This window comes from Cydia strobilella, chromosome 1 (genome assembly GCF_947568885.1).
Source record: "Cydia strobilella chromosome 1, ilCydStro3.1, whole genome shotgun sequence".
Lineage (NCBI taxonomy): Eukaryota > Metazoa > Arthropoda > Insecta > Lepidoptera > Tortricidae > Cydia > Cydia strobilella.
Genome location: NC_086041.1, coordinates 12,652,118 through 12,664,583, shown reverse-complemented (window position 1 = coordinate 12,664,583; position 12,466 = coordinate 12,652,118). Strand labels below are relative to the sequence as shown.

General features: G+C 39.2%; 1 protein-coding gene and 1 long non-coding RNA gene across 10 annotated transcripts in view; both read left to right on the top strand.

The window, feature by feature from the left end:
- LOC134746679 (uncharacterized) overlaps positions 1-12,466 on the top strand; it is a 368,384-nt gene that overhangs the window by 172,294 nt on the left and 183,624 nt on the right. The window lies entirely within an intron of this gene.
- Positions 1-12,466, top strand: part of LOC134745605 (MAP7 domain-containing protein 2-like) — a 61,529-nt gene that overhangs the window by 9,612 nt on the left and 39,451 nt on the right. For all 9 annotated transcript variants that reach the window (XM_063679734.1, XM_063679698.1, XM_063679716.1 and 6 more), the window contains exon 2: positions 11,678-11,862. In XM_063679734.1, the coding sequence (XP_063535804.1) occupies positions 11,678-11,862 (185 nt within the window). The remainder of the gene's footprint in view (positions 1-11,677; positions 11,863-12,466) is intronic.

Genomic DNA, 12,466 nt, shown 5'->3' with positions numbered 1-12,466 from the left:
TTTTTTTTTTGTAAAATATACCTCAAATTATACCTAATATCCTCATATCTTACCCGTAGAAAGTCATTTTGAAAACATTTACGTTTAGTTTTTTATTGACCGAAGCGTAGCGAAGGTCTACGGTTTGACTCGCGCATTTTGCTTTTGTATGTCCGGATGTTCTCCTCTACAGGTCGCAATTCTCAACCGATTCTCGTGAAATTTTGTGACCAAATTCTATGACTAAATAGAATTTTTTTGTCGATCCGGTTTTTGGAAAATTTTCAAAATGGCGGAGTTGTGATAGCTCGCGCCTAAACAAATAGTCGTATCGACATCATAATAGTATTTTCTTTTTGAGATATGTTTACAGATTAAATTTCGAAAAATTCAGAAAGTTTGTGTTGCTGGCTTTGGCGGTATTTAGATATTTAGTTTTTACTCGAGAATGAGTAGCTGAATTTCGTCAACTTAGGTTTATAACCACTATCATGGTGTGTTTTGCAAACATTTGCTTTTTTCGTTTGCACCGGGTGGTCCCTGGTTCGATCCCCAGTAATTGTATGCTGCTACATAACTTTTTGTATTTTGTTTTTTACATTTAAAGTTAAATTTCGTATTGTTTTTTTAATTTGTTTTTTATTTTTCTATTTTGAAATTAATTGATCAAGCGCGGGCTTAGCGTATTCGTTTATATTTTATCTTTGTTATTTTAATTTTCTAAAGTGTTTTGAACGGCGGAGGCATACATTTAGTTAGCTTTAAGTGGTTCTCTCCTTTTTCCGAATTTCATACAATTTTATTTACAGTTTTTCTTTTAAAATACGTAGATTTCTTGCACCATAAACTTTGAGGTTTATGTAGTATAGATTCGTTTGTCTGAGCGGGTTTATGGAGCCAATTATTCAATAATATTATTGAAAAATTCAATAAAAAATTGAGAAAATATTACTCAACGGCCGTTTGTGTGTGACCTTTACACTATACATTGTTTAATAATAACTAACAGGTTGGTTTGAGCAAGTTTGGGTCAGTGAGGGCAGCTACCAGATCCCGTGCTGCTACGCGAAAATGGTCTTAGAAAACCTTCCCTCAATTTCAAATTAATGAATTTTGGGGTTTACAGATTTTGGAAAAAACATAGGTACCTACAGGATGCGAGAAAAAGGTCATTTTTGACAAACTTTTTTGACGTGAAACGTAAGGTGCACGTCTTTAAAAACCCGAAGAGGGGCTCGGATCGAAAACCGATATTAACGAAAAAGTGCTATGGCGCGGTGGCGATATATCATGAATGGTTTTGATATCAGTGTATCAACGAAAGTAGCCATTACTCGGAACTGCATGTGCTGCTGACATATATGGCGCTGATTCTGCCCTAGAAACGACGCATTCGGAGCTAAAATAACCCCTATTTGCAGTGTTTATTTAATAATTACTCATCAGTCCATTAACCGATTTCGATACAATTGAGTTCATTTGATAGATCCTTTTGAAATATTATAAAAATAAAATACGCGGTATTATAAAAAGCTGGAAAAGAGTTAAAATGTGGCATTTTTACAGGAATATCACGACTGCGTTTGTTTGAGGCCACCGTGTGCGAAAATTAAGGCATAAAAAGCTCAAATGCGCTCTTACCTACAGGCTTTACAATATAGGGTCGGGTAAAGCCTGATATTCAAGCGCGCGAAGCGCGCTTTTTATACATGGCTCCCGGGGCGCCTTTTATATTGTAAAGATTACATGCAGGGCGCCCGTGGCGCCCTTTACACTGTAAGGTCGGGCGAAACCCCACATTCAAGCGTGCGAAGTGCGCTCTTTCACACAGGCTTCACACTGCAGGGTCGGACGAAGCCCGACATTCAAGCGCGCGAAGAGCGCTTTTACACACAGGCTTTGCACTGTAGGGTCGAGCGAAGCCCGACAATCAAAAGCGCGCCTTACGTAAAGGGCACCTGCGGCGCCTTTTACACTGTAAAGATTACGTACAGGGCGCCTGCGGCGCCTTTTACCCTTACCTACAACTTTTTCACTGTAGGTTAGGGTAAAGCCCAACATTTAAGTTTTGCATACAGGGCGCCTGCTTTACGCTGTGGTCCCTAAGCGGCCCTATGCGGTCTTCGCAATGACTGTTTAGATTAGCTACCCAAAATTTTTTTTCCCCAATAGCATTTGTTCCATTCGCGTTTTTCTCCATTCTGCTTTTTAACCAGGCGTTAATTTTTTTAATAGTTAATTTAATCACACGCGTATGTCCTAGTCGCTTTTTTCCCCAAAGAGTAATGTTTGCACGATAGTCACATTAAGTCGATAGATAGGTAGGTAGGTTAGGTTCGTTAGGTAGCTTCAGATGCCTGAAGGGCAAACCGCCCAGAAATAGGAGCCCCGCGTAGCGGAGCTCCGTCGGCTCAGGGTAAGAAGGGCTTGTTCTCGGAAGTATTACTCTTTGGGGAAAAAAGCGACTGGGACATACGCGTGTGATTAAATTAACTACTGAAAAAATAAAAGCCTGGTTAAAAAGCAGAATGGGGACGCAAATGGAACAAAAGCTATTGGGGAACAAAAATTTTGGGTAATTAATCTATACAGTCTTCGCAATAACTTCCACGTCACGTTTCACTACAACCACTGCGGCTGTATCCCCGATACAGCCCATCGAGGAAAACTTTTCCCATACAGTTTGTATGAAAATGAAAACTTTTATTTTTCACATGCTATTTTTTATGAAAATTATTTTGAAAGCGAAATTTACAAAACTACAATATATTATGCTGAAGCGATCAACATCAAAATCAAAGTGATTTGTAAGAATTCGTTAGTGGTAACCGTTTTCTGCCGAAATGGAAATTGTATGAAAGAAGTACCTACTGTCTGTAGCTATTCTACCCTCTGAAACGTAACAGGACTGATTGGCGAGATAGAAAAATATGAATAAAATTTCACGTTTACTCCATAGTAAATGTATAATTTTGTTACCTACTCAAAAATGTGACTCACACGCCAACAGCACTAAGCTATCAATAGAAGCGTTTTTGTAGTTATCGGTAGAAGAATTCGCGACACTCAATTGAGAATAACATACACTTAAAAAAGAATGTTAAAATTATTAAAAAAAAATTGCACCATGGGTTTGAACCATGTGGGTATCTCAGCTATTATCTGATTTTTTTTTCAAACAAGAGATCTTTTGGTGGTTAGTCTGCAGGACAGCTCTACACATCCATCTTATCTTAAGCTATGCTCGCGAGGTCTACAGCTCACAGAGCCACTAGTTTTATTTTTCATTGGTAGATTGGTACAAAGTGTGATCTATCAATCTATCCATTAAATATTTAATTTAAAAAGAAGCCATAACATTAATATATACCGTTATATATTTTTTCAGAAAGTCGCTTATATGTCGGACTGTGTATGTCGTAGTAAAAATTGTCTATGTAAGAATTAACTGAAAAAACTTACCTTTAACGCCCCCCTCCCCCCTTACTCGAGCTCACCCCCCACCCATTAGAACTTTTTCTTAATTGAAGCTTAGATATTATCAAAGGAACATGTAAACCATGTTTCAATACTCTTATTTTACCCGAATGACATTATACTCCTATTGATTAATTCGACAGGGTTAATATCACACTTTGTAATAATGAAAAAATAAATAAAAAACACTAAATGTAAATATTTTCAAAATTGCTATCTTGGGGTTGTTAAATATGAAGATATTAGGTATTATTTGAGGTATATTGTACAAAAAAAAATTTGAACGGTATCGTATCTGGAGTGGAGAAGCCCAAACTTGTATGTTTAGAAAATTATTTTTATTCAAATAAAAAAGAAACTGACAAGTGCGAGTCTGACTCGCCCACCGAGGTTCTGTACTTTTTAGTATTTGTTGTTATTGCGGCAACAGAAATCATCTGTTAAAACTTCAACTGTCTAGCTATCACGGTTCATGAGATATAGCCTGGTGAACAGATACAGACAGACAAACAGAAGGACAGAGGAGTCTTAGTAATAGGGCCCCGTTTTTACCCTTTGGGTACGGAACCCTAATAAAAAGGATTGAAATGTAATGATATGATATATTTTTAGAATCAGCTCAAAAAGCCCTTTCATTTACACACACGATAGGTTTCTGAACAAAAATGACGTCATCATAGCTCCTCTCCCTTTTTTTGTGCTACGGGTCAAATTGATTCAAATGGCCTAAAGATCAATCGTACCGATTTTCATAACACCATTTGCAGCATTTTACTGAATTTCGGGGTGTACCGCTAAGACTAGTAAAAGTGCATGACGACCTTATCAATGAATTCATTCCTAATTTCTCCATGCAATTTCGCAGCTCGCTGTACCTAGGTATTTTGAATTACTTAATCTAATCTAAATCTTCACGCCATGATGACCCAACAAACTATGGGGATAAAATGCGGAGGGATGAAATTCATCTTAGGACTTTTTTATTGTTTTTATGAAAAGAAATACTAATATGAGAAAAGGTACATATCAAAGGAAAAAGGTGCCAGAAACTAATATAGAAGTGAATGACGAAATGACATGCACTATGAAAACAGCAAGATACTGGATAAAATGATATGCTATGCGTCGTCTCCAAGGAAATGGGAAAATGGGATAACAAAAAAATAATGAAGAAAAGTAATTAAATTAATTTTACAGTTTGTTAAACATTTTTTAAATCTACTCTACTACTACATGTTTTAAAGAGCGTAGTAACTAATAGCACTGAGATCGGTATACCATAAATAATTTTTTTAACCCATTCCGTGGAAAAAAATATATTTGGGGACAATCTTTCACAGATCGACCTAGCCCCAAACTAAGCAAAGCTTGTACTAAGGGTACTAGGCGACGAATGGCGAGTACAAGCCTTGGTTGCGCTTATAATATACTAATAACAGAGCAAAATAGAGTAAAACGAAGAAAATACTATGGGGTATAAAATTATGCATTTTGTAACATACGTACATATTTAAATAGCCAAGAAGATGTTTAGGATTCACGACATCGACAGTTTTAAATTCGGGTAATATCTAAGTATAATACCTATTTTCCTACAATAATAGTAAACGTATCGATTTGTCTGAGATTCCGTTGGGTCTTAATTCTTAACAAATATGTAAACTAGGGGCGATTGTTCTTGTGTATGACGAATATTGACGAATCAGGTTTATATGGTACGCACATGCAAGCTCACGTGGGTAATTAGATTAATGCATAAAATATTTAATATCTTACATGATAATGTTGCTAAAAAATGGCGTCTGAAGTCTTTTGATAAGACAAGAAAATATTATTTATCATAATTCTACCTACCTTGCTAATAGAGTATGTAAACTTGTTTCCATATTTCAATATTTTCTATTGCTCATTAATCAAGTAAAAAAATGTAAGTAGATTTTATGGTTCCTAATTTTAGATACGTTCATTAAGACATTGACACAAGCACAAACTGACGAGAGACGGTTCCGTTGAAATAATACTTACAATATCTTTTTAAATGTAGTTACATGCGATACTGCGTGTGTCATTTTGCATTTAACGCTACTGACGACGTCCCTGCATATAGGTACGTTAACCTATTTAACAGCATATTCGCTATTCGTCAAATATTTCAATAATAAGTAGGTATGTTGTTACTATAGTCACTTTACATCTCATTTCTTCCCATGTAAACATGCCTATACCAACTGAATTCGCTCGTAACAATAGGTTGATATTTAAATTGCCGCTATCAATCAGCTCTGAAAGTACCAAACAGCTTTATCAACGCATGATTAAACATGCCAGTGGTCTCATACCGAGAGCTTACATGTTCGGTGTCCTAGTTGACTGTATTGTAAACCTTACCGTAAGAACGACAAGATTGACTTTGTAGCTAGGCTAGGATTGAGATATATATATAGTCCTCCTCATCGTTTTCGATGACGGCGACCCCAAATAAACATTATGGACGTTTTCTAGCGTGAGCCCTAATGTGGCTGGCCAGGCCGAACTTGTTCTTAAATGCTCTATTGCACGCGTGACAATAAAGTTCACAGATCGCGTCTGGAGGTCCCATGATCTCAAGCTCAAGACAAAAATTAGCGTCTACAGGGCGCTAATCATTCCTGTCCTTTTATATGGAGCAGAGACATGGTGCCTCTACAAAACAGATGTAAAAAAACTGGACACTTACCACCTGAGGTGTCTGCGGTCTATACTCAGGATCAAGTGGCAGGACCATGTTCCCAACTCTGAGGTCTTGCGTCGTTCCGAAATGTATGGCATGGAGACCATACTAATGCAGCGGCATCTCAGATGGTGTGGGCACGTCCTTCGAATGGATGACCACCGCTTGCCTAAAGCTGTTCTCTACTCTGAGTTGGCGGTGGGTAAGTGGAAGCACGGTGGTCAGCACCTGCGCTACAAGGACGTGCTCAAACGGCATCTGAGCGCTTGCGCCATCGACCCTGAGCGTTGGGAGGAGCTTGCTGGAAGAAGATCATCTTGGCGTTCTACCATCCATAACGGTGTCAAAATATTTGAAGATAACCGCCTCACCAGCCTAGACATAAAACGCCAGTTGCGGAAAGGATTGATATACGAGCGTGATAAAGCAATCGATTTGCCATTCATCAGGTTATATTTGTGTGATAGCTGCAAGGTTAACTAGACCTAATAGGAGAAAAAGGTGGAGTAGCGGTATATTCACGTATCATTATTTAACAAATACATACGTCGAGTCCGTCTAATAAACCGTGAGAGTGCCATCATATACGTCTTTTTAGGGTTCCGTACCCAAAGGGTAAAAACGGGACTCCGCTGTCCGTCTGTCCGTCCGTCTGTCTGTCTGTCACCAGGCTGTATCTCATGAACCGTGATAGCTAGACAGTTGAAATTTTCACAGATGATGTATTTCTGTTGCCGCTATAACAACAAATACTAAAAACAGAATAATATAAATATTTAAATGGGGCTCCCATACAACAAACGTGATTTTTTCCCTTTCCCTTCGTGCGCGAGTCCGACTCGCACTTGGCCGGTTTTTAGGGTTCCGTACCCAAAGGGTAAAAACGGGACCTTATTCTTATTACTAAGACTTCACTGTCCGTCTATCTGTCAGTCACCAGGCTGTATCTCATGAAGCTAGACAGTTGAAATTTTCACAGATGATGTATTACTGTTGCCGCTATAACAATAAATACTAAAAAGTACGGAACCCTCGGTGGGCGAGTCTGACTCGCACTTGTCCGGTTGTTTTTTTCATAGAAATTTGTCATTAATGATGACATTGCCACAGTTTATCATTGCAAATTCCATGGAAAGTGCATGGCCCGACTCTAATTATGTCCTATAGAAATATCGAACAAAGTACCATACTATTTGTTCTTGGTTAAAAGGCGTAGAAAAATTGATTTGTTTTAGGTACGCTACCTATTTCCATTTTGCAATGAAATATAATTAAAAAATATGTATGAAATAAAACTATGACAACGGATTATATCGCGTATATTGAATTTATAATACATCCCGACGTTTCGAACTCTTTACAGCGTTCGTGGTCAACGGGTGACTGAGGAAAAATTACAAAATGCAAAAAATACCTAAATATAAATAATGAACAATCATAGACTACAAACTTTAAGGCTGGTTGTACATGCAAAATCGGTTCATAAGGCTAGTTATACACTATAATTATTTTTCAAGTAAAGATATATATATATATACGCGATAAAAATAAACTATGCCGGCTCCAACCCTACACCACGGACCCGAGAAGATTTAATTCCCTCCTAAATTGTAGGAGGGTATCCCAATATGGGACCGGCAACAAACTCGGCGGGACACATCTTTTCAAAACATCAGAATGTCCAGCATCATCCAACACTACGGTCTCACAGTCTATGTCTCGCTTGCTCCTTTATCAGGTGGACTACAGGATCCCAAGCTGGTGGTAGAGAAAAGCCATCTTCCCTATTAAAGTTTGGATATTTCTTAATCTCAATGGCCTCGCGCAGCATTCTGGGTATGTAACGCTTCTCCTTGGCAAGAACCAGAGGCTTATCAAACTTGATTGAGTGATTGGCTTTATCCATGACATGCTCACAGACAGCAGACCTAGGTCGACGGTGCTTGACATCAGCTATGTGTTCCTTCACCCGAGTGGAAATGCTCCGTTTCGTCTGCCCGACATATGATAGGCCACACTCACAGTCCAGCCTGTACACTCCTGCAGTCTGTAGAGGGGTATTGCATTTTACAGGCCTCAGGAATTGTGACATCTTCTTCATTGGCTTGAAATATGTTTTTATAGAAGCACGCTTCAAGATGTGGCTGATCCTGTCCGTGACCCCCCTGACAAAAGGCAGAATGGCAGGCCTGCGCTCGACTGTGGGGATCTTAATGTGGGACCTCTGGTTGACCCGCGGTATCCTGAGCTCGTTTGCCTGGAGCGCGCGCCTGGCATGCTGGAGCTCCGCGGCCAGATGCTGATATTCTCTGGGCTCTCTGAAACAAAGATTTGCCTACTGTAACAAGTTGACTGGGATGGTGATGCGATTTGCCATTTAAGTACCTATCAGTATGAGTAGGTTTCCTATACACAGTGCGACCTAGGGTGTTATCAGGGTTTCTTTTTACCAATACATCTAAGAAGGGGAGAGAACAGTCTTTTTCCAACTCCATAGTAAATTTTACATGCACAACCGATTTTGCATGTACAACCAGCCTTAAAGTTTGTAGTCTATGATTGTTCATTATTTTAGTATGTGGGTATTTTTTGCATTTTGTAATTTTTCCTCAGTCACCCGTTGACCACGAACGCTGTAAAGAGTTCGAAACGTCGGGATGTATTATAAATTCAATATACGCGATATAATCCGTTTTCATAGTTTTATTTCATGAGTAACTATCGCGGTAACCGAAGACAATATTAAAAAATATGTACTTTGAGATTACCCTTTGGACATAGGTCATTATTTTCTATAAGGTTCGTATAAAACAAAATCTATTTTTTTATCGAGCTTACGGTCTAATACCCTGTCTCCTTCTACAAACATATAACTAGAGCCATGGGTAATCACTGAGACAGCGATAACGGTTCCGTAGTGACACTCCACTTATTTACTTAATAACGTAATAGCGTACCATTGTATAAGCTAGAATTGCAACTTATCATTAAGAATGTGTTAGAAATATTAAATGCAATGCCTCTGATACTTATACGATATGATTTTTTTTACTAGCTTTTATTTAGTTTTAACTTCTTTCGGTTTATTATGACAGAGTAGGTAAAAAGTCCCGTAAAAATACTCAAAATCAGGGAATTTGACAGAGTAGGTAAAAAGTCCCGTAAAAATACTCAAAATCAGGGAATTGCCTACGAGTAGTATAATAAGGCTGTGTGTGACTAAACTAAGCGCTAATTATTTTGATTAAAAGACGTCGAAACAAAATTCTCAGCCCCCCTACAACTATGTAACTATTTACAAATAAAATCAATACACCTATTGATCTCCATGTTCAATGGGTTGAGACACGCGTGTGTGCGTGCTTTGCATTAATTGGGTCAAAGCTTAGAGGGTTTAAGGCGTTTAGTCCATTTGCCTTCCAAATGTTGTACCTAGCGTTCACGCGACTTGCTTTAGCAAGTATGGAAAAAGCAGTCTATACTTGCCGCAAAACTAATTGGCGAGTCAGGTCATAATGCCATCTCTTTCACTCTTGGTTGGTCATAACAAGGGTATTAAATGAGATAGCATTATGATCTTAGTCGCCAGTTAGTTTTGCGGCAAGTATATAAAAGTTATGCCGGCTGTAGCAGAAAATTATAAAGAGTTACCACAATAACCGAACAATAAATAAAGTTACTTTACAGTACATATGGTGCTACATTACGTAACTATGTTGAAAACTTAAAGGGCCATATGTACTGTAAAACGTTGTACGATACATGTGCGAATAATGTAATTCGCAATTCGTGTCGATTTAAAACACTCCCTTCCGTCGTGTTGTCGCCACTCGTTGCGAAATTCCTATTTTTTTCGCACTTGTGTCGTAATGTACTATTAATATTGATTAATGGAGTTAGATATAAGGTCGTGTAATTATGTCATGAGTCTAAATTTGATGTTTGGCTCGGTTTGTGTCCGGCTTTTATCCACATTATTTACCAAAAGTTACTCTTTTGGCAAGAAGCTAATGCCTTCTTCGATCCGGCGGCTCCTCGGAGCACACTTAAGAATATGAAGACTGACTTGCATGCACGTGCACCACTACACATGCCTCATGTACCTATACATATGTGGATGCCTTCATGTGATATGATAGTTACATAAATTTAAAGGAGCACAATTGGAACCGTAACCCATTAACACTTTCGCCTGCCGCGCGCGCATGCCCGGCGTCTATAAAGCGAAATTAATGGCCGATAATCATTGGAATTGGACCGCGCCGAATCTTGACTCTTCTGCGGGAGAAAGGGTCGTTATAACACACGTTAGTAGTTCTACCTATACAGTGACGTAAATGATGTACTTACAGTAATACCAGTACACTTTATATCAACCGCTTCTTTTGGGGATGTAACGGCGGCGCCTTCTTTGTCGAGGCCTGCTGCGACATCGAGCTTTGTTTGGAATTGTTTGGTGGTATTCTGTCCGTATTTTCTTTACCCACAACATAGAGTAACTTATACTAGAGCGGTACTGTCATAGTAAATTTTGTAACCCCAGTAAATTCACTGCCATCTGTCAACATATTTAAAACTAAAAATGAAGATTTATAGAAATACGATAAAATGTATTTAAATATGGATAAATGATTTTTTTTTATTTGCATTAATTATTTTTATGATTTTGACCCATGTTCTTTCACTGATATGCGTTAAAATTGTTAAATAACAAACGAAACCGTCAACGCCATCTATACGACCGTAGGCCAAAGCTAGTAGCGCCCTCTGAACGAGAATCAAATTTTCTTGATTTTCGAGGCACGTTTTTTCCTTAGACTGTATCCATCTATTACGGAGTTATATCTATCTTTGCCCACAAGTACTGGGTACGTACCATGGTAGAGTGTACTCGATCCCATGGCGCCCTCACAAACGGCAAAGAGGATATGAAACGCCGGAGTGGGTTTAGTGGGTAGGGCCAGGTTCTCCCTCCCCTCTCGCCAGTGAGAGGGGACAGGAGCGGCGAGTCCCACACACCCCCCTATCAATGGCCTTCCCGCGGCCGGGGGGACGGTGCGTAACAGCATTCGCCCGCTCCGTTAACAAAAAAAAAAACAAAAAAAAGTACTTACGCTCCGTAGCGAACGAAACGCACTGCACGCACGCACTGTCGCACTAATACGGAAGAGTGTTAGAGAGGTATAAAGCGTTCGTTGTCGTAGCGGAAGCGATTGTCACCTTGGCTAGGCACCCTGATGTGCCATCGGAAACTTTCCAGAATATTCGATAAAGCAACTAGTCTGGTACAATAATAGGAGAAGATTCTAGAGTAGATACCCAATTCTTGAATTATAGACAAACTCGCGGTAAATCAACTTTTTTGTGCTTCTATTTGCCATATGGTTACGCCTCCTGGATCGCATTTTGATAAGATACGATTTAATGGCACCACAAGCATTTTAAATAAGTTCTATATTGAAGTGAACCTTAATAATAAAAAGAAAGCCTAACCTCCTTTTTGCATTTCAGCGTCTGCAGAAGCTCTAGACAGAGCCAGATTAGCGCGAGAAAGACGCGAAGCGGAACAAAGGAAGCGGCTCGATGAGCTGCGAGCACACGCAGCGGCCGCGCAAGCGCAGCGGGAGAAGCGGGACGAGGAGCGACGGAAGAGACAGGCCGAGCAGAGATCGAGGGATGACGACAGGAGGGTACAGGTAAGACATAAGATGTTATGTTGGAGCGATTAGGATTGCGTAGATTGTCTGGATGATGTTGAGTAGGACCAGCTACATCTACAGTATGTGTACTCTGACGAGTCATTCTTCCTTCTGTAGCAGACTTTTAACCTCTTCGACGCCGTGTCAAACACAAAAGCTGTCATCCAGACGCCACGTCACCGAAGTGTCAAAACTGAAATTGAACTTTATGCATATGCATGTAGGTCTATGTTGCTCTGTGGTCTATGACCGATTAATCGGTCGTTGGCGTTGAGCCTACGGTGCGTATATATCGGTCATTGGCGTCCAAAAGGTTAAACAGTGATAAACTTTATTCAAACACATTTACGTACAGTCGAGTTCATAAATATTTATACATTATTTCACCTTATTGCAATAGATTAAGGTGAAGAAATGTGTATATATTTATAAACTCGACTGTACAAGGGGATGTTCAGAAAACAAAGGGTGTAAGTGTAAAGAGAACCTATGAAAATTGTGTGATTAGACAAGAACTACAAGAAGTTATGCATCGGTGCTCGTGTATATATAGATAGTTTGATAGGTGCTACGGAAATTCCAACGAAGTAGCAGCAACTGC